General features: G+C 45.8%; 1 protein-coding gene, 1 long non-coding RNA gene and 1 pseudogene across 2 annotated transcripts in view; 1 reads left to right on the forward strand and 2 right to left on the reverse strand.

The window, feature by feature from the left end:
* Positions 1 to 26,120, reverse strand: part of LOC132511752 (sodium/potassium-transporting ATPase subunit alpha-4-like) — a 29,676-nt gene extending 3,556 nt beyond the window's left edge. The window contains 19 exon segments of the mRNA XM_060135307.1: positions 2,688 to 2,833; positions 4,097 to 4,220; positions 4,377 to 4,531; positions 6,317 to 6,401; positions 6,403 to 6,489; positions 6,810 to 6,960; positions 7,360 to 7,496; positions 11,436 to 11,608; positions 11,754 to 11,943; positions 15,767 to 15,891; positions 16,084 to 16,200; positions 16,434 to 16,632; positions 18,357 to 18,625; positions 21,727 to 21,844; positions 22,070 to 22,204; positions 23,824 to 23,937; positions 24,521 to 24,724; positions 25,662 to 25,721; positions 25,970 to 26,120. Of these exon segments, the coding sequence (XP_059991290.1) occupies positions 2,688 to 2,833; positions 4,097 to 4,220; positions 4,377 to 4,531; positions 6,317 to 6,401; positions 6,403 to 6,489; positions 6,810 to 6,960; positions 7,360 to 7,496; positions 11,436 to 11,608; positions 11,754 to 11,943; positions 15,767 to 15,891; positions 16,084 to 16,200; positions 16,434 to 16,632; positions 18,357 to 18,625; positions 21,727 to 21,844; positions 22,070 to 22,204; positions 23,824 to 23,937; positions 24,521 to 24,724; positions 25,662 to 25,721; positions 25,970 to 26,113 (2,733 nt within the window). The 5' untranslated portion in view covers positions 26,114 to 26,120.
* LOC132511757 (uncharacterized) overlaps positions 1 to 27,653 on the forward strand; it is a 57,063-nt gene that overhangs the window by 19,281 nt on the left and 10,129 nt on the right. The window contains exons 3-4 of the long non-coding RNA XR_009537722.1: positions 13,134 to 13,266; positions 19,704 to 19,939. This is a non-coding gene — a long non-coding RNA (uncharacterized LOC132511757). The remainder of the gene's footprint in view (positions 1 to 13,133; positions 13,267 to 19,703; positions 19,940 to 27,653) is intronic.
* On the reverse strand, positions 14,796 to 14,895 carry LOC132516531 (U6 spliceosomal RNA; annotated as a pseudogene).

Consider the following 27,653-nt stretch of genomic DNA (forward strand, 5'->3'; position numbering starts at 1 on the left):
AGGCTGACGTAGGTCCCCTATTTAGATTCCTGCAGCCCTTCACGTGTATCTCTGTCTCAGCACTTTCCATGTTGTAATTGTGAGTTGTTTATATGTTTGCCTTCCCTGTGTGAGAGCCCCTCAAGGGCAAGCACCTTGTCTTATCTCTGTGTCTCCTCTCCCCATGCTTCGTTCAGTGAGTGGCAGGTACTATGGCTCAATAAATATTTACTAAGAAGAAGGGTGGTGTAAGAGAAGAAGGTGGACTTCAAGAGGAAAACAGGGTCAGAGGAAAAAGGTAAGGAAGATGGGGCCAGAGGGGAATCTGCATGCAGAGGGGAACGGGATACCCGAAGAGTGGTACCGGATGGGGAGGCATTCACTCATCCATTTGTTCATTCTTTCATTCACATTTTACACAGAAGGAACTTAGAGTCCAGTGGGAAAGATAAATATGCTATGTCAGCACAGTAGGTAGGTTACAAGAGGGAGATCACAGAGGGCTATGGAAACACAGGAGAGGAGCATCTAAATTCGACTGGAGAAAAAGCCCATTTAAAAAGAAATAAAACAGCATGTTTATAAATAGCTTGTAGGTCGAATAAAGAATTTGAAAATACGTAGGACTAAACAATAATGAGATACTACAGATAGAACCTCATGGGATGTGGTCAATGTTGTACTTGGAGGGAAATATAGAGCCCTAAACAATTAGAAAACAAAGGCTGGAAATCGATGAGCCAAGCATTGAAGTTAGAATGAGACCTGTCAGCACATTTCTGTGCATCAGATCATACCACCACTATCCCCTGCAGCCAGCTACCAAAACTGAGCCACTCCCATCATCACTTGAAAATTTTAGCTCCTGACTCACCATCACTCTAACTGCTGTGTCCTCGGATTTGGAGATTTAAATATCCATGTTGATGATCCTTCCCGTACCATGGTCTCACAGTCTTAATCTTCTCCTCCAACTGTATCCTCTACTCCCCACCCGGCTGCTTACTTCCATGGTTAAACTCCAGACATTGTCTTTTCCAATAGCCACAATTTTTCTGTGATTTTAATTTCAAACACCTCTTTTCTCTCTGATCACTGTCTTTATCTTTCCATCTCACCTACTCTAGTATCCCAATTCCAACACTTCTTGGACTTGGACTTAAAATCCATGGACCCAGTATGTTATATATTTGGCTGTTATCTTTCTCCCCTCCTACGCTGTGCCCCTAACTAGAATATAAGCTCCATGAGAGCAGTAACTTGGCCATTTTTGTTCACTACTATATTCCAGGGACAAAATAGTACCTGGTGCATAGAAGATGCTCAACAAATACTTGCTGAATGAATGAATGAAAGAATGGTGATCAATGGAATTACTGCTAGAGGTATTTAGAAGATAAGGAGCTATCTAGCAGTATGTAGGGTACTCCCTGGGTGGGCAGCTCTGTACTCGATTATCTGAAGATTACAGCAGTGGAAGAGGCAGAGACCTTGCCTTTATGGCATTTATTCCGCAGGGCAATTGTTCTCAACCCGTTTTGCAATATCTCAAGACGTCACTGATGTAATTTGACGTTAATTCAAATAAATTATCTTTAACTTATTGTAAATAAACATGTGTCAAGCTTCATCTTGGTAGCAGGGAGATGGTATCAAGATATAAAACTAACAAGGGGCTTGATCTGAGGACTGAGGAGATGTTGACAAGGTACATAGCAATGAGGACTCTAGGCATCTTTGGACCCTGGAGCAGTGTTGGTAGCTGGGAACATCGACATCTGTTGGTCTCATGAGGCTCAGATAGTGGAAGCCTACTGTGTATGAGGGGCAATGTTCCAACAGCCCCGATTTTAACATACTTTTGAGAGGCCTGCAGTTAGCTTGGTTTGGAGACATCATGGTGAAGTGGGAAAGTGCCAGCCAGGAATCAGTCCAGATTTCTAGTCCAACTGTTATAGGGATTCATTGTGGGACTTTAAGCAAGTCACTAAATCTTTCCAGTAGACCATAATGTCCTCTGTAGACTGTGTGAACTCTGTGGTCCTATGATTCTAGCAAAAATTGGTGTCACATCTCCCACTGTCTTAGAAATTGGGATGGGAGTGTTCACAGATGCAAACAGGCATACTCACTAAGATTCTTAAGCAAATATTGTTGGTTGGAGGGCTTCGGTTTGGACCTTATTCATCTTGGGTGTTAGGAATGACTAATACAGAGACGCATCCTCTAAGTTTAAAAAGTTTAGAAGAACAAGGAAGAGATATACAAAGAGAATACATTTTCAGATTTAAAATCATACTCTTTGACTACCCTTGGAAAAGGAGCATAACAGGAGGAAGTGGAAGCACTCATTTCTGGGACAATGATGATTAGAACCTGGAAAACCAGAAATCAGCTGCCAAAAGTTGATTGACAAAGTAGACTTCCAGGTCCAAGGAAGCCAAAAAGACCCAGGAAGATAAGGACAGACAACAGACAGTAGGAATTAATGGAAATGAAGTCATCGTAAACAAAGAGAAGAATATTTGCTGATGCGATTGGAGATTGAGGACAAATGTTAGAAAGCTCCTGTAGGACTGGAGATGAGGACCATCTCTGTCTGCCTGGTGCCTCCATTCTCCTACTCTGCAAAAACTTGCTACACTCGCTCTTCCTCATTACTTCTTCACTCTTACTGGTCACAATCTACTACCCTACCTTTTACTCACCCACTGTTGTCCGTAGCTGTCCTCCAGGTCATTGAGGTATCGATTTTCCCAGCTGATGCGGATGCCCAGCAGATCAGTAGGTTTAAAACCATTCTCAGCCAAGATCACAAAGTAGGTGAAGAATCCTGCCAGAGCCTGGATCATCCCTGTGAGTGATAGAGTCACAGGTCAGGAGAACCTGATTCAGAGAAGGAGCTCAGAAGGCAGATCATGGAAGGGGTGCTGCCTGGGGCTTGCTTCTAGCAGGGTTGATGTGTGTCTGAGGTGTATTGCTGAAGATTCATGCCATTAATGATCTGATCCCACCATCTCTGTAGGACTTGTCTCCAAACTCTGACATTTCTTTCTAAGCTGTAATCTAGAGTCATCTTTTTATCATATAAGCTTAAAACTGGAAAGGACCTTAGAGGGGATATGTTCCCTCTCCCAGCTGAGTGAGTGCTGGACTCCCCCCTGTCCCTTCTCTCTGACACCAGGACACTCATCAAGTCCTCTCATCCCCTCGCATCTCTCCCATCTGCCCCTTGCCTCTCCCTCGGTCAAAACCTCCATCCCCTCATGCCTGGACCACGGCTATGGCTGACGTTAATGTTTGCCTACTGACCACAGATCTGTGCACTGTGTAGGTACTGGTGGACATTGATTCTTACAACAATTCTGAACTATCATTTACATTTCATAAGTAGGAAAACTGAAGTACGAAAAAGACTCAGTCATTGTCTAGGGTCATACAGGTCGTGAAATTGGGATTCAAACATAGGTATGGCTCCTAAATCTGTGCTTTTTTTCTATGTGTTTCCATCTCTAGATATTAGGATTGTCTCCTCTGTCCCCATCTCTTTCCTGTACCCCTATCGTATCTAGCAACTCAAGAACAAAGACCTCTAATGGCTCTCAAATGTCTTTCAAGGCTGGCCCCGCTATAAATGCTACCTGTGTCCACAGCCTCATTTTCCACTACTTCTTTATCAGGAATAAGCGCTCCACCAAACTGGTTTATTCACTCTTCAACAATCAGGTATCCTCTGGTCCCCCACACCGGACCATCCATTTACTAGTCTAAGCCCTATCTTCCAGCACCAAGTTTAAGTCCTGTTTCCTCCATAAGGCCTCTCCAACTGTCCTCAAGATTGGTGAGTCCTCTTGCTTTGTACTCCTGCAGTATGTCCTATCTATACTCATTTGGCACTTGGAGAACAACTTGCCATCATTTTATGTACTTTTGCTCCTTTTTGACTAGACTCTTAAGTCAAGGGCAGATCAGAGATCAATGTTCTTTTGTGTCCCAGGGCCCAGCACAGTTTGTTGTTAAGAAAATATCTCCCTGATTTCCAAGCCAAGATTGGTCCAGTGGCCACGCCGTTGCAGCCGCTCCCCGCTCCCTTCACCCCTCATTCCTCTGGCCGCACCAATCTGTCCGTAGGCCACACCAGTGAGATGGTCATTCACCAGCTTATCAGTCTTTGGATTCCATGCAGCCCTCTTCATGATGTCACTTTAGGCCGACTTATAAGCCAAGGAGATAGCAGGGACCTGGAGGATGGAGGGTGGAAGTGACAGGGAACACACAGTTCAGAAGGAAACTCAGAAGTAACTCGAGCTCTGCCCCTCTCCCTGGACACAGATTTTTCCTACTCCTCAGTCTGTTTCACAGGAGTTCCACGAGCTGGATCCCAGCTTAGTCCTCACCATGTCAGTGCCCAGGTCAATGCAGAGGATGGTTATGGTGCCCAGAGGCAGGGGGATACCAAGGATGATGAACAGCAGGAAGGGGGTGATCTCGGGGATGTTGCTGGTCAGGGTGTAGGCGATGGATTTCTTCAGGTTGTCAAAGATTAGGCGGCCTGGGAAGGATGGTCAACCTTCTGTGAGAAGCACAGAGAGTTCACACCTCCCACAAATCAGCTCCTGGACAGAGAGACCACTACAAAGCAGTGTCACAGTCCACGAAAGGGTCCGAAGGTCTTAGGCCTTGGCAGCCCCAGTTTTGTTTCTAAATTGTGTGACTAGTAACTAGAGCCGTGATTTATTAACGTGCCATATCTGTATACTCTTTGTTCTTGGGTTCAACATGGCTACGATCATCTGATCTCTGAAAATTAAGCAGGGTGGGGCCTGCTAATACTTAGAGATGTGTGAGAATGCCAATATAAAAGCCATTAGAAGATTAAGGCTGATTCACAGTAACATGGATGGACCTAGAGGTTATCATACTAAGTGAAGTAAGTCAGACAGAGAAAGACAAATATCATATGATATTGCTTATCTGTGGAATCTAAAATATGACACAAATAAACTTATTTACAAAACAGAAACAGACTCACAGACATAGAAAACAAATTTAGGGTTACCAAAGGGGAAAAGGGGGAGGCAGGGAAGAGATAAATTAGGAGTTTGGGATTAGCAGATACAAACTACTGTATGTAAAATAGATAAACAGCAAGGTCCTACTGTATAGCAAAGAAAATTATATTCAATATCTTGTAATATACTATAATGTGAAAAGAATATGAAAAAGAATATATATGTATATATATGTGCATACATAGATACGTATGTATCTATCTATCTGTATCTGAATCACTTTGTTATACACCAGAAACCAACACAACATTGTAAATCAACTATACTTCAATTTAAATAAAAGTCTGAAGTGGAAAGAGCCTGGGCTTGGGTTCCAATTCCGTTTTCTGCCATAACTAGCTTGTGATCCTGGGCACCCCTCACCTTCATTCCTCCTGCCTTGCAAGATGGCTTGAGTCCTTCCCTGACAACCTTTTCTAATATTGTCATCCCTCCCTCCACTCCCTGCTTTACTTATTATTTTCCATTGCACTTGTCTTCTTTTATTATACTGTTCAGTTTACTTTATGTCTGTCTGTCTCCACTGGAAATTAAATTACACAAGGGCAGGGATGTGTGTTTTGATTCCCAATTATAGTATCCCCAGCATCAAGAATAATGCCTGGTACCTAGTCGATACTCAGAAAGTTTATTGAATTGAGTGGGTATGAAATACTGAGGATCATACAAGGTCTGAATAAAATGTTAACTATTACTATTATGTGGATTGTCATAGATTTTAATAACATAGCTCCTGGAAGAAATCAGAAAGCAGGGAGCCTGGGAAGCAGAATTCTGGGGTTCTCCTGCACGCCAGTGGGTATTGTCTCTGGGAAAGAGGGGCTTAATTTAGCTCATGCAGTCAATGCATAGATCAGGTTCCCGCTGATCTTGATATGTCAACATCATTCAGACAACAGGTTGCTAGAAAGTCCTCCTGAGGTTGTGGAGTACAGAGTAGCCTCACGGTATAGCTACACCCTGAAACTTCCTGTAGACCCACTTGAATCCCCGTGAGAGAAGAAAAACACTGCTATGCTGCATTAGAGCCCCACGCTCCCTAGAAAATCTGGACTTTCCTCCAGTCTCATAAGGGCTCCAGAGAGTGATGTGCTAAGTACCAGCTGAATCTAATTTGCAAAATTTTGACTTACAGTGATTTCTCCCAGTCTGTACAGGAGGTTGGAGGATGGGCAAAGGGAATGAGAATAATGTATACCAACTCTCACCTGAGTCTGAGCAGGTGAAGGTTGGTACCTACCAACCTGGGCACCCTGCTTCCTCACCCTCCTCCATTCCTGTGACGATGGAGGCAAAGTTGTCGTCCAGCAGGATCATGTCAGCTGCCTGCTTAGACATATCAGAGCCAGCCAGCGATGCCCATGGCAATGCTGATGTCTGCCTTCTTCAGCGTGGGGGAGTCATTCACCCCGTCCCCTGTCACCGCCACAATGGCTCCCTGGGTGGAGCACAGAGGGAGTGAAATAATTCTTGTGTCAGATTCAGGGCCCATCCCAAAGGTCAGTTTGATTCCATCATCCCTTGTTTCTTGATGTAATCATGCTTGGTTTAGGCCTCTTGGCCCTTCCTTCTCCTGCACCTCCTGAGATAGCAAAACTCACAGGGAGCCCCCAAATGGATGCCTGTCTCAGGGGTTCACGATGGGATGCTCTCTGGAGCCTCCTCTAGCCCAGCCCACACATTCCTATGCTTGGTTTGGGGCTGGGCTGTGCCACGTGATTCCCTCCAGATTCTCCAAGCCTCCTTGGTCTCCCTTACCAGCCTCTGACATCCCTCTACAATGATGAGCTTCTGCTGGGGGGAGGTCCGAGCAAACACGATCTCAGTGTGGTTTTGGAGGATCTCATCAAGCTGCTCTGAGTTCATATTTTTTAGTTCTGAGCCGTGCACCACGATGGCTTTGACATCCCTGAGGGAGAGGAATTTCAAAAGGCTAGTTCAGAGTGTTGAGAATTCCCCAGGTGTCCTGGTGCCCTCTAAGCCATCTTTGCTATAACCTCCTTGTTTCTCCTTTCAACCCCATCTCCTCACTTGTCCCCAGCCACGCACTGTCCCCAGATTGGCACATTGCATTCCTTCCCTCCTCTCCCACCTCCTCCTCCCTCTTCTCTACCTCCTTCTTTGTCCCACCTTCATCGGAAAACCCACTGACATAGTTGCTTGGTCATTTTCCTATTACGTTTTACTTTGCAGTAAGTAAACTCTGTACATCCTACCTATAGAAAGAACCTCTGAAAATGTTGGTGGGTGGGGCAGGCTAAGGATGGAGGGGAAAAATGGCAGATCTGAGTTCTTTCAGGGATCTCACCTGACATTGACCTGGCTGACAGGGACCTTGAGCCGGGCAGCAATGTCCTCTGCTGTCTCGGTGCCTTCTGAGATGATGCCCACACCCTTGGCAATGGCCTTGGCTGTAATGGGATGATCCCCTGTTACCATAATCACCTGGGTTGGAAGGGGAAGGAAAAGGAGCAGAATCATGTTCAGGGAGGTCCTGGCTCCTTCACCTCTCTCACTAAGAACTAACAGATCACTGCTATCATTCCACAGGGGTTTAAGCAGCTCATTCCCAAGAACTTGTGCTGTCAATCAAAACTCTTGCTACGGCTGGTGGCTTCAACCCATGGGAGTGGGTCAGGGCCATCAGACCATAAAACATAGGACAATCTGAGCTCTAGTTTTCCCAGGAATAAATCAGGGATTTGGGTGTATTTAACTGTATTCAGAATTGCATTTAATGGCTCCAGAGGATAATCTGCCTCTTTAAGTTCAAAGACAGAAACACCTACCCGCAGAACAGTGGTAATAAAGGAACGTCTGGAATAATCCATCTGCCTGGCAAAATTTCATCTAGGCCCTCATTCATTTCGATCCTCAGTCTGCCTCTCTTCTTCCCACTGCCTCCTCGTGCCCCTGGATTCCACCCCTTTTCTGGATACCTGGCGCCAGCCCTAGTCCTGTCCCCTTCCTCCCCAAAGATCAGGTGCTTGTGCTCTGTGCTCTTCTAGCCTTCTGTTCTGTGAGTCCTCCTCACATCTCTGTGTGATGGCTTGTCTGTCTCTCTCCCCTGCTGGAGAGAGTGGGGCCGTGCCTATGATTCCCTGTTAAGTTTCCAGCCCTAGCATAATTCCTAGCGCATCGTAATCCATCAACAAGCAATTACAGAATGAAGGAAGGATCGCTTCCTGGGAAACACTGCCCACGGTTCCCAAGTGCCCTCCCAGCACATAATTCTCAGGCTCTGGTGGGAGGGAGAAGGGAGCTATCTGGCTATGACTGAACTAAGAACAGAGGTCCTGGAAAGGTCAGTCTGTTTACTTCCAGAGCGTGGAAATAAGCCTTGAAGGAGTTTTCCCATGAGCCCTCCTCATTCCACACTGCCACAGCGGGCTTGCTGGAAGGACTGCTAACTAATCTGGGATTACCAGAGACTTAGGAAAGGTGCGCTGTGAGCAGCTATGCACACCACAGTGCCCTGGCTTGGGTGTGGGGCACTGGGGCCTCACCAAGTTCGGCCTGGGGGGGCACGAGGTAACTGGTGAGGATCTGAGAGGGAACTGCACAGAAGATTAGAAGATTCCAGAGGTGGTTCAGATTGAGCCCTCAGGGATGCCCTTCCAGGCTTACAGTGCCCTGAACGTTTCCTATTGGTTCATCAATAATGACCTGTAGGACATGTGTGGTAGCTAGCCCAGCTTGACCACTCAGATGGGCCGCTCTGCAGTAGTTTCTGGAAGTATCACCTCCATGCCAGGCCGGAGAAATAAAAACAAAGTCAGTCACCCCAAGAGAGAGTTCCTAGGACACGGTTTCACAGAACTTTGAGATGCATACATACAATAGAAGCGCAGTTCTACAAAGAATGGCTCCCTTTGAAGTAAAGAGCATCTAGTGGTTTCTGGAATTTGTCAAGTACTAAAGGAATTTCATTTCCAACTTCTCGGTGCTGACTGTACCTCTGGTGTTCCCACGCAGTCTTGCCAGCTGCCCTCTTGTGCCCTTGGACTCTCTTCCCCCAGATCAGACCCATCTGAGAGAAACGGTCCAGTGTTGGTGACCATTCTGTAGGCCCTCACGGCTCAGCTGCAGCTCTTTGAGGGGGCTGCGTTCATAGCAGGGGCCAAGTGTCTTCATACTACTAAGGGCCTCAGGTGGTGGCAAATAGGATGGCATCATTTTATTTTAGTTTTTTTGTTCTTTTTTTTTTTTTTTGGCCATGCCAGGCAGCATGTGGGCTGTTAGTTCCCCAAACAGGGATCAAACCTGCACCCCTTGCACTGGAAGGGCAGTCTTAACCCCTGGACTGCCAGGGAAGTCCCTTATTTTAGTTTTTTAAAATTAAGTTTATTCCGAAGGTCTGAACACGGGGCTCTGAAAAATACCAGTCCCACAGTCAATTGTAAAAACTTGGCTGCCATGCAGCCGTTAACCAGCCTCTTTCAGCAGCCTCATCATATCCATTAGCTTGGCATCAACACCATTTTGGAGTTGACCTTGGAAGGGCCTCCCCTATGGGACAACCCCCTGTATAACCATTACATTTTGTCTTCCTTGAAGGATGGCCTCCTGTGTATGTCTTACATTTTCTTAGAGGGAAAAAGGGTGTGATTCAAAATTCCTCACCAAGTCTGCCAAATTTCTGTCAGCTTCAGGTCCAGAAGAAGTAAGAAATTAAAATGTAAACCTGTGCCCAGAACAAGGGCTGGCCCAGAAAGCACCAGGCCTCCTGCTTCAGGTGTCAGCTCCAGGCCAGCCGGAATCCTATTCAGACTCTTACCTATCACAGCTCGCTCTGCCTCAGGCCGTGACCGTGTCCTGCCCTGGCAGGCCACCTGGCTCAAATCACCTCTTTGTCTCCTGGTTGGGCCTCCCCCCCCCCACAGTAGGCACAACTGTAACTCTCCTTCTGGCTAAAGAGATCCATAAATTCCCAGGTGAGGTAAATTTTAGACTGTGTTATTATGTGCACAGCAATAACACAATGCACAATAATAACCACAATGTTATTCCTCATGCTGGCAGCCCACCTCAAAGCTGAGAAAATGCAAATGAACCCCTTCTCCATTTATCTCCCACAGTATGTATGACGTGGTAGCTTATAGAACCACGGAGGAGTGTTAAGATATGTGGCTGTCCTATGCAGACGCGTTATAATCATGCTGTCTCCTCAAAGAACCGTACCACCCCAAACATCTTGTAGTAATTAGGGAATTCACTCAGAATAATTTCCTATATCCATTCCTTGGTTCCCACTGTAGTGACCAATCATTGTACTCAGTGCAGCCCAGGCTGCCCCGAGACAAACAGTCAAAGGTCAAGATGAAGCCATCTCGAACAGATAGCATCCAGTTCTCCTTAAATACTTCTAGCCCCACTCCCTCCAACCTGCGCTCCCAGATATTCCCAGAATATCAAGTATGAGCAGGGAAGGTGACAATACCTAATCTATGAAGATGTATAGGAGTCTTAGAATTTGAAATGTGGGATACAGAGCATCTCAGGATTAGAGGAATTTTACTGCTGCTATCCCGTGAAGTCCATAGAGGAATTCCCATCTCTGGGTTTGTTCTGCAGCTGCATTTTACTCTCAGACCACTTCAAGTGGTCCAAACCAGAAGTTTTGCTTTCTACTTTTTACTCCTGGACGTACACCTGTTAGGGCAGCTGCTCACCCTGAGTCAGATCCGTTGAGGGCCCCCAGCTCTCGGTCTCTCATTCTCACTAGTGTCTGCTCCAGGCCCCCAGCCCTCTTGGCCTCACCCTTTTTACCACCCATCCAGCAGTACGTTTATATGACACCTTCCACCACTTTGTTACTCCTAGTGTGGCCTGCAGACCAGCAGCAATGGCATCAGCTGGGAGCGTGTTACAAATGTAGAATCTTGGGGTATCCTAGTCCTACTGAATTAGGATTTGCATTCCAACAAAACCCCCAGGCGATTCACATGCACATTAGTTTGAGAAGCGCTGTCCTAGGGTGATGCTTCTCAAATTTGTCTGCACATCAGAATCTCTAGGAAAGTTTTAAAAAATACAGATGCCTGGGTCCCACCCTGAGCGTTGCTAATGGAATGGGTCTGGAGTATGGCCAAGGCATCAGACTTTTAAAGCTCCCCTGGTGATCCCATTTTATTTTTTAATTTTATTGAAGTATAGTTGATCTACGATGTTGTGTTCGTCCCCTGGTGATTCTAATGTTCAATGCAAGGCAGGATTCTAACGACAGAGGACACTTATTATTAAGTTCTCTCTTAAGACCGCAACTCATAAGCTCAGGAGGCAGAAATCAGTTCAGTTAAACCAAGAACCTACTCTGTCCGAGGTTTTCTACTCTTCATCCAGTTTATGATAAGTGAGGGGCATCTGGGAGGCTCCAGTGTTTACCTTAATCCCGGCACTCCGACACTTGCCCACGGCATCAGGCACTGCAGCTCGGGGAGGGTCAATCATGGAGATGAGCCCCACAAAACAAAGGTTATCCATGGGAAAATTGATTTCATCGGTGTTAAACTTGAATCCCTTGGAGTAAGTGTTCGGCAGACTCAAGAAGCAGAACCCTAGAGAGAGACAGAAGAAAGGACCAGTAGTCATTCCACTGTCTATGTCTCTATCCTGCTCGCCCCAACCTCCTAGATTTTTCACCCCACAACTAATGACTGTTTTGATGCCACTCTTCAAAGGCTTCTCCCATGGCCCCCTCACCTAGCACGCGTTCCCCCAGACCGCCCAGTTCCAAGTAGGCATTCTGGAAGGCTTCCTTCATCTCATCAACCATTGGGTACTGCTGCCCTTTCAGAAGGTAAGTAGAGCAAAACTCCAAGATCCTCTCAGGCGCCCCCTTCATGATCGGTACGTGGGTCTGGGAGCCGTCCTCCCGAAGGTGGATGGACACCTAGGGAGAGGAGAGGAACAGGAGGAGAGAGCGAGGGTTGGGGCAAAAAAGCAAGGGTAAGGTTTTTGAGGGTAAAGCCGACAGGCAAGCTGCGTCACACCTCCATTTCCTTTGTCCCCTAAACCAGCGCAGCCCCCCTCCCTCCAGCCAAATCCGACCTTTGGTTGAGCCCACCCCTCCTCCCTTGCAGGAACCCCCAGCCTGGTATTATCTGCGCAGGAATCTGTTATCTTCTCAGCCAGACTGGACGTGAAGGGCAGCCCAGGCACTCTCCCCTCCCTGCTTCCTCTCTGCCTGGGTGGCTAGAAGCAGAAGTCACGGGGCCACAGAGACAGCAGAGTAGACAGGAAAGAAAACTTAGAGTCAAACACCTGTGCTCTAAGGCCAGCAGGAATGCTTTCTTAGCTGTATGACCTCAGGTCAGTCCACTTAACCTCTCCAAACCTTGGCTCCTTTGATAAAATGTAAAAGGTTCTGCGTTGCCCACCTCATTGGGTTTTTATAAAAGAAAGATAATATTTGTAAAGAATATATTGAAAAACACTGACAGTTCTTTACCATGGTTGTTTGAGCCTGAAGGACGGGATTAGGACGAATAGTAATAACAACATTTATTGAGCACTTACTATGTGCCAGCCACTGTTCCAAGTGCTTTACATGAGTTGTCATTTAATCCTCTCAGCTACTACCCTGTAGTAGTACTATCAATTTCTTTATTTTATAGATGACAAAACTAAGGTTAAGCTGTGTCCAGAATCACACAGCTAGAAAGTAGGGGCTGTCAAGGAAAGAACCCAAATTGACTCACTTTAGAACATGCTCTCTTAACCAACCTATGCTCTAAGTTCCTTGTTAACTCTGTCATCACACATTTAGTGGTGAAGTCTACTTAAAACTTACGATTGTTGCTTTGTTTTTATTAATACTGTCTTTTATTTTTTCCCAAAAGAATAAAGTTACCTATTCACTTTGAGTTACCAAACTCTCTAGGCATTCTGACTTGTTTAGTTTGACACTGAATCGTGGTTGCTTCTTATGTTTTTATGTTCATTTTGGGGACTGATGAATAAACTGTTTTCCAAGTGTTGCCAGTAGAATTTGTATAATCACATCTTTCATAATTTTGTTTATATGTTGAATGTACTGTTATTTTGTGTTCATGAATTTTTTTTTTTTTTACCAATAAACAGAACACGTCTCAAAACCAAAAAGAAGAAAAAAAAGAATATATCGAAAACTGTGAAGCACAACGCAAAAACTGGTTAGCCATACTAGCCCCATGTCTCCTGGAAACATGGCATGGCCCCTGAGAGGGGCTCGACGGTACGAGTTGGGGGTCCCTGTGGCTCAGCTGGGGAGGGGAGAGCGTAGTCAGGAAGGGAACCTGAGGAGACAACTTGAGGACAGAGAAATAAGATCAGTTTCATTTTTCATTTTCCTGTGATCTCTGATCTGGGAAAAGGAACTGTCTCTGGGTTTCCTCTTATGATCGACAGGAAATTCTTGCTACGTAGCCTGTTGCGTAACAAAATCAGCACACTGAGAGGAATTGAGCTTGTGGTACCGAGGGGACCAGACTGTACTGGCCCAAGGAGAAGCTGGGTGGGAAACCTGCGTGTAAAATGTGGTTAAAACGGCTTCTTTGGAAACTTTCCCAAAACTGTTATATTCAAAATATACTTAAGCAGTTAAGAGGGGAAACCTAAACTCATGTAAGGAGAAAGGTGTAAAAAAATTTTTTAAAAATTTTCTGAGTGCTTAAAACCTATTTGTTGACTATCGGAGATTATCAGAGACGGCAGCAAGACCTGCTTAAGCTAGTAATTTGAGCACAGAAGCATCACATCTTGATAGAAAATTACAGGTGAAAAAGATGGGAGAAATCTTGAAATATCAGAACAGAGAAACTTCTTCCTTTCATTTTGATCTCAGAGACGGAAAGAGACCAGGCCTTGCAAATGACCGCCAGGCTAAGATGTCCCTTGCGGGCCAGAGCCTCTGACTGTCCCAAGAACAAGCTGAGTAAGGCAGGTTGTTTTTGGGTACGGAGCAAAAGGAGCCAGAGGGGTTTCCTTGGACCTCCCAAGCAAGCCCCGCCAGAGCTGGGTAGCTTGCAGGCTGGCCGAGCACACTTGGTGCAGAGAAGGATTTTGCTGTTTGAATTTGATATTCGGCAGCTCAGAAAAGGCACTAACGTTGTCATTTGGGGGAAAGGTTGCTATTTTGTTGCATGTCCCCTCAAATGTCATGGGTATGTTTTACTTTTATTTTGAATCTTGTGGAAGGAGAGGTACCTAATTCTTTCCAGCCGAAGGCTTTAATCGGGTCCTGCCAAGCACAAAACTCCTGTCTGGTTAGTGAGGTCACTAAATGTCAGGAAAAAGTGGAAATAAGTTTGCAGTTTGGGCTTAGGGGACCTATCTTATTACACGGATGAAAAGTCAGATGAGACAAAAAACTATGAATCTGTTTCTTTAACTTTTACTCGTTCAGCATTCAGGGTGAAAATATAGGTAATTTGGTTTAAAAAGATCTATACAGCTTTTGTTATGGCTTTTTTTTTTTTTTTTTTCCGGTACGCGGGCCTCTCACTGCTGCGGCCTCTCCCGTTGCGGAGCACAGGCTCCGGATGCGCAGGCTCAGCGGCCATGGCTCACGGGCCCAGCCGCTCCGCGGCATGTGGGATCTTCCCGGACCAGGGCACGAACCCGTGTTCCCTGCATTGGCAGGCGGACTCTCAACCACTGCGCCACCAGGGAAGCCCTGTTATGGCTTGTTTTTTAGTTACAAAAATTGTTTTTTCTTGTGACAAAAGCTTTTAAGATCTATTCTCTTAAGCAACTTTCAAATATAAAAGTATGGAACGCCTCTTGAATTTGCCTGTCATGAGGGGCAATGCTGATCTTCTCTGTATTGTTCTAGTCTTAGTGTATGTGCTGCTGAAGTGAGCACTATTATGTGTTTTTTAAGACACAAAACCAAAACTGACTTTTGGGAGTTGAATTTCTTCTCTGTTACCCACACCTGATGTCTGACCTTTACGGTAGTACCTAAATTTGGAGAATTCCACTCCCCTAAGTAAATCACGATTGCCCCATATGAGTCAAAGCTTAGCTGCTAGAGGCCCCATCATGGTGATGCCACCGTTCCCTCCTTTCCACACTTTCCTCAAAGTGTGTCAGGGTTCTCACGTGGGAGGGAAGTACTGGGTTTCTTGTCCCTCACATGCATTTTACTGTCAGGGCCACCACTGTCCCTCCCTCAGCATTTCTCCTTCCCTTCAGTCCTCCTTCCCTTGGCAGTCCTCCCTGGATCATGGACAAAACGGCCCTGGGAAAACAGCTTCGCAAACACTCTGGAAAGCCCTGACCGCCTACCTGATGGCAGCTGCGAGAACTGCAGGCACGGAATGAAAAGAAATATTTGATGACTAGTGAGATAAGATGCCTCAGGGAAGTGGCTGGCAAATCCAACATATTCTGCAGCAGCAAATTTCACAGTTGCCACAGAGACGCCTTTAACGTGACTTTCTCCAGCCAGGCTTTGCTGCCTATGGACATTTCAGCACTTTATGACCTGCTCTCTGCACAAGTGGCGTAGCCTCAAGTCTGCTTATGACTGAATGCCTCTTCCTTTATCATCTATGCCTGCCTGTACCTGTTTGCCACTTTCCCTTAAGGTGACCCTTCCTCCTACCTGGGGTGCTGAGTACCCACCGTATCTGTTCTACAGCTCAGTCATAGAGGCAAAGGCAAAGCTCCCGTTTCCCCAGATGACAAGCCCATCCCCCACTGCTATCTTCCTACCTTTGTCGGTTCTGTACCTGGTACTTGTTGGTAGAATTAAAGGGAATTTCTGCCACCTTGGGGCTTTTCTCTCTCATCTCCTTCACAGAGCTGTAAGACTGCTCGATGAACTTGAGGAGGGCTGACTCAGAAGCATCCCCTGCTTTGCCCGCTGCCGGGATGGGGTGGGTATAATGAGCCCGAGAGGCAAGGCACCTGGGCTTGCCAGTGGTGTCAAGGAGAGGAACAGAATGGGGAGGGGTGCTGGGGGCATCACCGAGGGCCAGAAAAGAGATATTGAGGGGAGAGGGCAGGTTATACCCTGGACACTGAGGTACCCTTTACTCCCTTGGGCCTGACACCTTAGCTATGGGAAGGTACTCCGGATTAGCCTTAAAATCAGCCCGGTTGCAGAGGCCAGCGATTCGGGCCAGGATAAACCAGGTATCAGAGCCCTTGGCAAATGAATTCCCTAGGGAGAGAGAACAGAACTGTCAGCAGGGATAGGAGAGCTTAAAGCAGGAGTTTATTCACACCCCTTCTGCGCCCAGATGCTTCTCAGAGACAACATTTCATCTCCTCCACACCTCCCTGCTCTCTCACTTTGCAGCTACCTTCTTGCTGTCTGGACTCACCACGCCCTGTCAGCTACTCATCACATTCCCCACATCCTTCCACTCTCTGACCGCCAACGCCACTAGTCACCAGTCTGTTCTTCGCTGGTGTCAGCCTCATAGATGGTCCTGTCGAACCACAGGTGGGCGACGGTCATGCGGTTCTGGGTGAGGGTGCCCGTCTTGTCGGAACAGATGGTGGAGGTGGAGCCCAGTGTCTCCACCGCCTCCAGGTTCTTCACCAGGCAGTTCTTCCGAGCCATGCACTTGGCTGTCAGGGTCAGACACACCTAAGGCCGTGAACAGGGGAGAGGGGAAACGGAGAGGAGAGCTCGGCTGCTCACAGCGCTTTGTGTTTTTGGAAATCTGATCGTTTTCACTGCTCTTTTAATTTTTTATATTTATTTCCCTTTTGTTACCACCTAGTCTTTAGAAACCCCATCTGTGGCTATGGGAAAGGAAATTAGGAAAGTGATTTTGGTTTGTACTTTATGGCAGAGTTTCAAAAGAAGAGTGCTTTCTTTTACCAGAGTATCATAGAGAATGATCTATTCCTCCTGGAATATTCCTCTCCCCCTCGATCCTTTCATCTTTTCTATTCTGCAGGCTCTTCTCCATTCAAGTTCAAGCCACACTTCTTTCTCAAGTCCAGTCTTTCCAGGGACCACGGTGAGAGCTAACCTTTGATTGTGGCATGAGATGCTCTGTGTGGAGGAGGGTTGTACCAGTAGTTTAAAAAAGGAGTGGGGAGGAGAGAATGATGAAACTGAGAAGGACTGTTGCAGCGCTGAGAATGACTTGAGAAGTCACTTAAACCAAAAGGTTTTTGTTGACCATAAATCCAGTGAAAGTCAGGTGTGGGGCAAGGTTATTTTAAAAACGAATGAATTCTTAGGCTGCGGTTATGTACAGAATTCTAGTCATGGAGTTATTATTTATTTACACAATATCATGAGTACTGATGTTTTTGTGCTAGTCTAACCACACTCTGGGTATTATTCTCATTTCCATTTTAAGAAGGGTATTGATAAAGGAGAGCATACCCCAAACAGGTGATCAGCAAGACAAGGGGTCTGAAGATGTGTCACAGGAAAAAGGGCTAAGGGAAAAGGGATTATACGACCTCTCCCCTGGAGAGTTTGAGGGGACATAATGGCTATTGTCAAAGATCTAAAGGGTTGGGCTTCCCTGGTGATGCAGTGGTTGCGAGTGCGCCTGCCGATGCAGGGGACACGGGTTCGTGCCCCAGTCCGGGAAGATCCCACATGCCGCAGAGCGGTTGGGCCCGTGAGCCATGGCCGCTGAGCCTGCGCGTCCGGAGCCTGTGCTCCGCAACGGGAGAGGCCGCAACAGTGAGAGGCCCGCGTACCGCAAAAAAAAAAAAAAAAAGATCCAAAGGGTAGGTTTGTAGAAGAGAGAGAATTGACTTATTTTTGTATTTCTTCAGATGGGAAAACTGGGACCAAACAGGGACCCGTATGTCTGCTCAATATAATGAAATCTAACTAGAGCAATCCAACAATGAAATGAGGTCAGATAAAAAGGGGTGGGCTTCCCATGACTAGAAATCATCATCATCTCCTACAGATTTTATGCAGGGTATTTGGCATTGGTTGAAAGGTTGAATTTATATGGGCTTTGAAGTCCTTTCCAGTAAGATTCTATAATCCTAAATTAATCTTCTTCTATGAACTGATGAATAAATTGAGGCCCGGAGTGCAGTGAGTTGGCCAGATTCACCAGCCAGTACACCCAGGACTGGAACTCACTCCCGGTGATTGATAATCTATGCTTTCTGCATCGTAACTCACTTCTTTTCTCATTAAAGAGAGAAGGCACTGGAAAATAGGAGTGAAGGAAGTCAGTGGCATTTGGGAGCTCAATGATTTGACATCTGTATAGGCATGAGAGTACTCTGCACTGGAGAGGTTCAGCCACGAAAGAGATACTAGTGATTTCATTTCCTTGGGGTTGTTTGTCTGCCCTGGGGCCACATTCCACCTTAGCTACTCACAGTGATGGTGGCCAGCAGCCCCTCAGGCACGTTGGCCACAATGATGCCAATAAGAAAAATAACAGCCTCCAGCCAGATGTAGCCCAAGATAAGTGAGAGCCCAAAGAAAGTGACACTGAGGAAGACGGCCACTGCTGTGATCAGATGGATGAAGTGCTCGATCTCCATAGCCATGGGGGTCTGGCCCACTGCCAGGTCAGAGGTCAGCGAGGCAATTCGGCCCATCACTGTGGAGTCTCCTGTGGCAGTCACGATGCCCCGGGCTGTCCCTGTGGATGAAGGGGGAAGTCTGAATTGGAAAGGCTGTTGGGTTTGGTTCCTACAAAGAGAAAACTGTCAACAGTCAAAAACAAGGTGGAAACTCAAGGTCCTCTGAGAGGTTATAATGTTCTGCTGTCTTTACAGTTCGCTTATGCAAGTGAAGGTCTCCTCATCTGAAGAATCTCTGAAGAGGTTTCACAGTTCTCCAGAGATACCCAATTTTATTGCCTAATTGCCTTCACTGTCAAGAAGGTCTTGTACTTAGTCTAAATCTCTTCCATTGCCTGTATGTTTCTTATTTTGTTCTCAGCAGCTGAAGAGCTTCTCCAGCCCCAGGAATAGTGGTTACCCTTCTGCTAGAATCCTGTGTTCCAATATCTCCCCATCCTCTAACCCAGGGCTACTCAATTTGCCGCCCCCATCCCCAGGAGACATTTGTCAAGGTCTGGAGGCATATTTGGTTGTCACGACTGAGGTTGCTACTGGCACCTAGTGGGCAGAGAGCAGGGATACTGCCAGGCATCGTGCAACTCACAGGACAGCCCTCCTCTCCCGCTACCACGAAGAACAGCGCGGCACAATTGTCAGCAGTGTCGAGGTTGAGAAACTCTGCTCTGACCGAGCCTCTTCCCTGTTTTGCTGGCTGGAGCCAGTCTGCCCCCTGCTGGGTGGCATAGGCCATAACATGGCCCCTGAATCAGACGGGGAACTTGACATACCCAAGATGTAGCATGAAATGAGGGGCCCCACAAGGTTCTTTGCTCAAAATAATTCTTCCTCCTTTACCATGATGGCTGAAATTCCTACCATTAAAGTTACAGTCAGAATCACCCAGAAAAGCAACATATTATAGAAATAGCACTTATTTTCGAATCAGAAGGACTCAGGGCTAGAAGTTCAACTTCCAATGTACTAGCTGTTCACCCTGGAGTAAGTTACTTAAACTCTCTGAGACTCAGGTTCCCTCATCTTTAAAATGGGGTAAAAGCATCTACAAAGCTGTGAGAATTACATGTTTTTAAAAGAGCCTAGAACAGGGTTGGGCACATGGCACTCAAATATTTGTTTCTTTTTTTCTCCACTTAGATGAATTTAAGGTCTCCAGAAGGATGGCTAGAGAATCACACCTACGCCTTGCAGGGTAGCTCTAACCTGGCAGCTCCCACGAACACCATAGCATGGAGCGGCCAGTCCACTTTCAAGGTCACCTTCAGCATTATGAGTCTGAGAGCAGGTTCTGCTCCGACCGACAGCAGACGAGTGAGGTCACTGCTATGTGAAGAGTGGTTCTGGAACGCCTCACAGTATGAGGCACTCTGCAGGTGAGCAGGAAGATACTAAAATAATTGAGAGGTGCTGAGAGGGTTTATTTTGGCAGGGGGTAGGGGTGGTTAGGGTGTGGTGTCACTTATAGTCATTTTGTGCCATGGTTTAATCTAGTTCTTCATTTTTCTTCCTTCTGCTATGGTTTTCCCCATGCTTGGAGAGACAGGATTTAATAACTAATCCCAATGTGTCTAGAGAGGGGGAAGGTTGATGTCAACCTTGGGGAAGGTTAAGAAGGCCAAGCCTCCCATATTCCAGGCTAGACTGACTTCTTCCTACGCCTTCTATACAATGCCAGAGAAATAGCTTACCATCTCCCCCCCTACCCCCTATGAAGATGCATGAGAACCCAAAGAGAGATGTTTGTACCAGCAGCCCCGTCAAGGGCCACCGTGATGAAAGCAGAGAGGCAAGGGCCTAGGATAAATGTTAAAGTGATGCTACCTGTTTGCAGATTGCACAGGGATTCCTCAGTTTAACAGTCAAGAGCTCCTTCAACCTAACTCCACCCTCTTGGTCACATCTTGGGTCCCTCTAGCCTCCTATTAAAGCCTTCTCTATTCTAGTCAGATCCCTGTTTCTTAGATGGAATTCCATCATCCACTTTCCCTGTTATTTGAAGCATATAATTTGTTGATGAAAAGCCTACTTTGGAAGGACAAATCTGAGCAAATTTCTTCCTAAAATTTAATAATAAGAATCTCATGTTTTTGGAGGAAGCTTGCTAACTTGCATCTTTCTGTTCAATCAAGTTAAAAAATTTTTTTAATATATATTTTATTTTCTAGTTAGATTCTTCTTCAGTCTTAATGGTACTCTACTCCTTTAAGCTATTTCCAAATTAAATAATTTTATTACCAGAGGGGTCATTAGCAAGCTTTATTCCAGGGGAGGTTCTGTGGAAAGAGCATGGGCTTTGGAGACAGACCTTCATTAGAATCCTTGATCCTCCTCTTTTTTGTTGAGTTGTGCTCTCGGGTGCTGCATTTAATTTCTTTGAACCTTGGGCTTTCATGTGTAAAATAGGAATAATATCTGTTGTATAGTCTTGTTAGAATCAGATTTCTGTGGCACTTGACACGTGCTAGGCATTCAATCAAAGAATAGCTATTTCTTAGACACCCAAACATTTATTCTTAAGCATAAATGATGGTTTTCACGTGTGTTCCAGAGAGTTTTGCAGGCCTTCTTAAGCAGAAAGGATGAAGGAGAGGTTGACATAATGATATTGAGCCCATTGGTACCACTTTGGCCAGAGCTGTCTCCCAGTTCAAGGATGCCCTAGATGCTAAGAACAAAGCCAAAGGTGTGAGTGGCACCTCTGGTAACTCAGATTTCCAATGTCAGTACCCTCTCTTGGGATAGTGAGAAGTTAGGGCTTACTTCAGGAGAAGAGTGACTTAGCAGAGCTGAATAATTTTCCTCCCTTCTGTGCTATTTTCAGCTCATAGAGCATAGTCCATTCACTAGATAGAGTAAAAATAGCTACAATTACAGGGCACTTAGAGTGTGTTAGGTCTTGTGCTAGGCATTTTATTGTGTATTATCTCCTTTAACCCACATAAAAATCTATGGAGTAGTGACTTTTAGTATCATCAGTGCACAGATGTGGAAATGATGGCTTTGACCTTTCATCAAAGTTTGTATAGCTCATGAGGGATGAAGAACGTAGACTATTTACTGGCTGTTACCTTCCCTACTGCCCTTAGAAGATAGAGAGGTCTGGAAATCTTTGTTTCAATCTTTGCTTTTGAATGTAGGCTACTTATGATGCGATATTCACCTTCCACACAGTTGGTGGAGAAGAAGCAGATATTTTGGGTCTCCAGAGGGTTCTCATTGGTGAAATCAGAGGAGTGGGATTGGGGCTCTGACTCTCCTGTCAAGGATGAGTTGTCCACCTGGGATGGGAGAGAGGACAGGTCATGGAAAAAAACCACCAACATCTTCATTATTGACATGCAGAGAGAAGCATAAACTTACACACCACTGTAACCTCAAATCTGCACTTGTGACTTCTCAAGGTTCTGAACAATAAGATCATATTTTTTTGAACTGAGTCCAGGTCACTGCAGTGCTCTAAGACCATACTTGGCCCCCTTCCATAGCGTTTCACATCCCCTCACCTTACATCCTTGTGAAGAGATAAGCCGGATGTCAGCAGGGATCCGGTCTCCCCGCTTCACTTCTACCAGGTCTCCTACCACCACGTCTTGTACAGGGATCTGAATCTTCTCTCCGCCTCGGATTACCAGAGCTTGCTGTGGGAAGATAGTGTAGGGTCATTTCCAAAGCTTTTTGCTCCCCTCATCCAGTTCCTGCTCTCTTTCCCTCTGATTCCCTTTTCTTACACTGTCACTCACCACATCATTCTCGAAGGTCTCTTGGGTAGATTGCAACTTCTTACCATCGCTGTCTGCAGGGCCCTTTGATGCTCCTCTCACTAAACTATGAGGTCTATCTTTCCATTCCTACACTTAGGCTTGGCTGTATGGCTTGCTTTGGCCCATAGGACATTAGCAAATGTAGTGCAAGCAGGCACATAGAAAGTGCTTGCACACTGGGGCTTGCCCTCTGCCACCATATTGAATGTGCTCAAGCTACCCTCCTGGAGGGAGAAAGATGATAAGGAGAGAGGCCCCAGCTATCCATGACATCTCAGCTGAGGCCCCAGCTGTCCATGACATCTCAGCTGAGGCCCCAGACACCTGAATGAAGTCTTCCAAGGCCACCCAGCACCAGCCAAGGTCAGCCCAGATCAGAAGAGCAGCCCAGCCACAGAATTGTGAGAAATACTATGTTCATTGTTTTGAGCCACTATGTTTCGGGGTGGCTTGTTTAGCAGCAAAAACTGATAGTCTCCAAACTCCTACTTCATTCTACCAAAACGTTTCCCGCTGAACTCTTACCCGAGGAAGGAATTAAGTTATGTTGACACCAAAGGGAGGAGAAGCTCCTGGGCTATAATGCTAGAACATGATCGTGTCATTGGGAAACTTTGGGGCCTATTCCTTTCCAAGTTTTCAAGTCCTGTGCCTAGGAACCCCCTTCTACTGTCATATTATTTCCAGGTTCTTCAGAAAAGTTTTATTTGAAAATAATATAAACTCAAAAGAGTTGCAAGAATAAAAATTGTACCAAGAACACCCATATAACCTGTACCCAGATTCATCTGTGAGCATTTTACCCCATTTGCTTTGTCATTTGTTCCCTGTCTCTATCTATGTGTGTATGTAAATACTTTTTTTCCTGAACTATTTGAGGGCAAGTTACATACATCATGATCTTTTATTGTACATACTTCAATGTGCATTTCCCAAGAATTAGGATATTAAATAACCATAATACAGTTATCAAATTCAGGAAATTTCACATTGACACAATACTTTCACCTGCTGTCTGCATTCCAGTTTTGTCAATGGACCCAATATATCCTTTACAGCGTTATTTTCTGCTCCAGCACAGCATTTGGTCTAGGGTCAGACATTACATTTAGCTGTCACGTCTCTTTAGCCTCCTTTAATCCGGATCACTTCCATCGCTGTTCTTTGTCTTTAAGGCCATTGACATTTGAAGAACCCACACTCCCTTTGCCCCACGCCCCCTTTTTGGACTAGAACCCCCAAAGATTTGGGGTTTCAGATTATGCTCATTGGATTCAGCTCATGCATTCCAGACCAGACCACTTCATGGATGTTTCTGTGTTTTTCTCAGGGTACTTTTAAGGCCTGATAGAGTAAAACCTAAGTGAATGTCACCCTCATTACCAGCCTCACTCAGTTCACTCACGGTAGGAAATAATTCTTCAGGGGACATACAAATCACGCATTTGGCTACATTCTACACATCCTCCCACTATATCCTTCCACATGAATCCTACCTGAGGTACCATGATCTTAAAAGACTCCATGATCTTGGAGCTCTTGGCCTCCTGATAATAGGAGAAGCAGCCGGTGATGATGACCACGACTGTTAGTACAATGCCGAGGTACAGCTGGGGGTTGGGAAACAAAGGGCTCATCAGTAGGTCCTTTTCTTCCTCTTCATCCTCAGAAAGTCAGCTTGCAAGGGTAACAGCCATTTTTCCAGGTGGAAGAAACCATGGGACTCGGTGGGAGAGCACAGGGGCTGAGAAGAGTCTGAGACAGGCCCGGTTCTCTGGGCTTCCTTGTGAAGGAACCCGGAGCTACAGTGGGGGGCCAGCAAAATCCCAGGCCCGAGAAAGCCTATATCTTCCTCTCCAGGAAGGCTATTCATGGGGTAGAGTGAGGCTATTGAGGGAGATGGAGAGGAAGGATAGGAAGAGATTAAAATTCTATGAAAGAGAATGGACAGCAAAGTGCTTTGATGACCAGTTGGGAAGATAATCAAAGGACAGCAGGTTTCTGGGGGGAACGTTGTATCTCAGGGAGCTATCTAGATAAGAGGGAAACCAGGAAGGACCAAAGCTTCCTTAGAAAATCCTGGGAGTATAGGGATTTGGGCCAGAGGACTTCAGGAGTGCTAGGCTGCTGAGCAGAAGAGTATCGAGGGCTAAGCAGACACTGGGCTTGGCAGTAGTAGTTGAACAGACTCACATTATCTTTGGTAGGGTCCTCATGGAAATATAACTGGATGCCATAGGCCACAAAGCAGAGACTGGCACCAGTCCACAGTAGGAGGGAAAAACCGCCAAACAGTTGTTTTCAGAATTTAACCCATTCTGGAGCGGTAGGGGGTGGGCTAAGTGTATTGGGTCCATCTCGAGCCAGGGTTTCCTGTGCCTCTTCAGGGCTATGGCCCTGTGTGGAAAAGAAATAGGAATGGATGGAGAACCATGAAACCGGACCAGTCTCCCATGCTCCTCCTTGGTTACCAGATGGCCATCCCAAGCCCCTCCAATGAAGAAATTCTAGAGTTAGGGGAACTTACATTTTGAGGGCTTTTATTTAAGTTTATTTGTGGTCGTTGTATTAGTGGTTAGAGTAGCAGCAGCAGCAGTAATAGTGATAATAGCAGTAATAAATGATTTTGTTGTTGAACCAGCAGTTCTCAAAGTGTGGTCTGGGGACCCATGGGGTCCTGAGACCCTTTCAGGCGGGGTCCACAAGGTCAAACAATTTTCAGAATAATACTAAATTGTTTGTCTTTTCCCCTGTCATTCTCTTAAGTATACTGTAGAATTTTCCTAAGGCTACAGGGCACATGATAGCACAATAGCGTTAATGCTGAAAATATATGAGAATCTAGCTGTCTTCTAATAAAAAGCTAGACATGAAAGAGATTTGCAAAAATGTAAAATGCCACTAATATTTTTTTGTTTTGAAAAACAGAGTTATTTGTCATAAAAATATTATCTGTACTAATATATAATGGTTGTTTATAAATGAGTTAGGAAATACTTTTTAATTTTCTCAATTTTAATTTCTAATATGATAAATATAAGTAGATGTAATCCACATAAGCAAAAGCCCTTTGGGGTCCTTGATGGGTCCCGAGGACAAAGATTTGAGAGGTGCTGCCCTAACCCATCCTCATTCTCTCATCGAATCCTGAACTCTCTTTGCGTAGTTACCATTGCATCTTTTTCTGAGTGTGTGTCCTTGGCTGGGCGCAGGTTAAGGGTAAGAACATTGACCTTGAACTTAGGGGCTAGATTTCTAGCCCTGCTTTTGTCCTGGCAGCCTCAAGGTCGGGAATGGAGACCCTCTGCCTCCCTCAGGGAGTTCCTTCACTCACCTTGGTTAGGTCCACAGAATATTTGGTGCTCAGCTCGTCCAAGGTTAATTTGTGATCATCCTGAGGGGACAGTAGAGTCATTGAGGGACAGGGGGTGACACATCATTTCTAGGGGAAACATTTCAGGGAAGAGAGGTGGCACTGGTTGAGGGACAGGGGGTGATGCATCATTTCTAGGGGAAACATTTTGGGGAAGGGAGGTGGCACTGGCCTGTGTGATCAGTTTTCAAGGTGAGACGTTAGAAGCCTGAGGGTTGAGAGGGGTTTTTGGAGGGCAATTTGTCAGCACCCATTTCGGGTGTTCTTACCATGACCACTTCCTTCTTCAGGTCCTCCATCTCTCTCTTTTCTGTCCTCTTCATCTTTCTTTTACTCATTTTAGGACCCTTAGGTCTTGGGCTTGGATTCTGCTCATGAGGTGTCACGGTCCCTTTTCTCCCTCCAAGCCCCATGGCTTTCCCTGGATATGGCTGCCCCAGATCAACTGGTGGGAAGAAAGCAAAGAGAGTGAGGGGTGTGAGGAAATCAGGAGGAAGGAGGGGGAGAGGGGTGAGAGGAAGAATGGCTGAGCCGGGGGAGGACTGAAGGAGAGAGAGAGGGAGGGTGGTCGGGCGGCAGCGGTGAAGCCCTAGATGGAGGAGGAGGAGGTGTCAGGAAGGAGGGCACAGGAGGGATGAGAGGAGCCTGGGGCCTGAGGTACAGGAAGGAGAGGGGTGAAGAGAGGGAGTCGAGGAAATGAAGTGTGGAGAGTACTATGTGCCTAAGTGATGAAGATGCTGCAGGGCCCTGAGCAGGTGAGAAGTGCAGTGGGCTTCAGGGCACGCTGGGAGCTCCCCCCAGTACCGAGGCAACAACCAGGCCTGTTGTCACAAAGACCTCAGGAAAGTTCTAACTGAGAATCCACAAGTCTCAGTCTCTGGGTTTGAGAATGATTGGAGAAATTTCTGCCACAGAGAGAACTGCAGTCTGATGGCAAGGCTAGAACAAAGTCCCAGTCTGGTCCTGCTGACCTCCGAGACTCAGAGGTACCCTAGATAGCTGACTCAAAAAATAAAGCAGGCAGTCTGTGTGTGTGTGTGTGTGTTTTTGCTGAGGTGCCCTGCCCACAGACATTGACTTTGAGCTTTTGGTTGTAGGAGATCAGATAGCAGAATAGGTCAGATCTTGGACTTTTGAATATGTCCTGGCTTTGGGTCCTGACTCCGCTGCTTACTGGCTGTGTGGCTTTGGGCAAGTTACCTAACCTCTCTGTGCCTCTCTTTCTTCATTGGTAAAGGGGGCTACCATCTGCATTGTAAGGTGGCAAAAGTAAGGATTAAAGCAGGGTGCTCCATGTAAAACACGACGTGTGACTTATATAGTATGTGCTCAATATATAGCTTGAATTAAATATTATAAGTCTTACCTGCAGCTTAATGTGCAGCTCTTCTCAGTGAGACTAAAAATACGCTTTTCATGTAATAATCCTGAATTTCCTCACTTTAGTACGACATGTTTCTCTCTTCCATTCACCTTCTTGGACATCTCAGTAAGTGGTTTGACTGTATTAACTTTATATGTTTTAAGTGTAAATTATACTCTCCCTCCTTCTGAAAAAGGATCTGAAGCAGCTGTATATTTCTATAATGTACACATTTTTTTTCCAGTTATGCATGTCAACATACATTTTCCCTTTCTATTTTTGGGTATTTATTTAATTGCATTTTGGTTTGGCATGCTTTTAAAAAATATGACTGGATCAGAAAACATCCATACTGGGGCTGATGTAACCCTCCTTCCGTATTCAGAAATAGAAATTTTCCCTTCCCAGCTGGGACAAATAATAGTCTGTTTCTTTAATAGATTGGATAAGATTTTTCTTCTCTATTAAAAGTGTACCAAATAAAAACAGAAAGTCCCACTTTCTCTCCCCGCAGACTCAGATTCCCCACCACTGATGTTACTGCTGTTGGCAGTGTGCTGGGTATCCTTCCAGTCTTTTTTCTACATTTA

This window comes from Lagenorhynchus albirostris, chromosome 2, assembly GCF_949774975.1.
Source record: "Lagenorhynchus albirostris chromosome 2, mLagAlb1.1, whole genome shotgun sequence".
In the NCBI taxonomy this organism is placed as follows: domain Eukaryota; kingdom Metazoa; phylum Chordata; class Mammalia; order Artiodactyla; family Delphinidae; genus Lagenorhynchus; species Lagenorhynchus albirostris.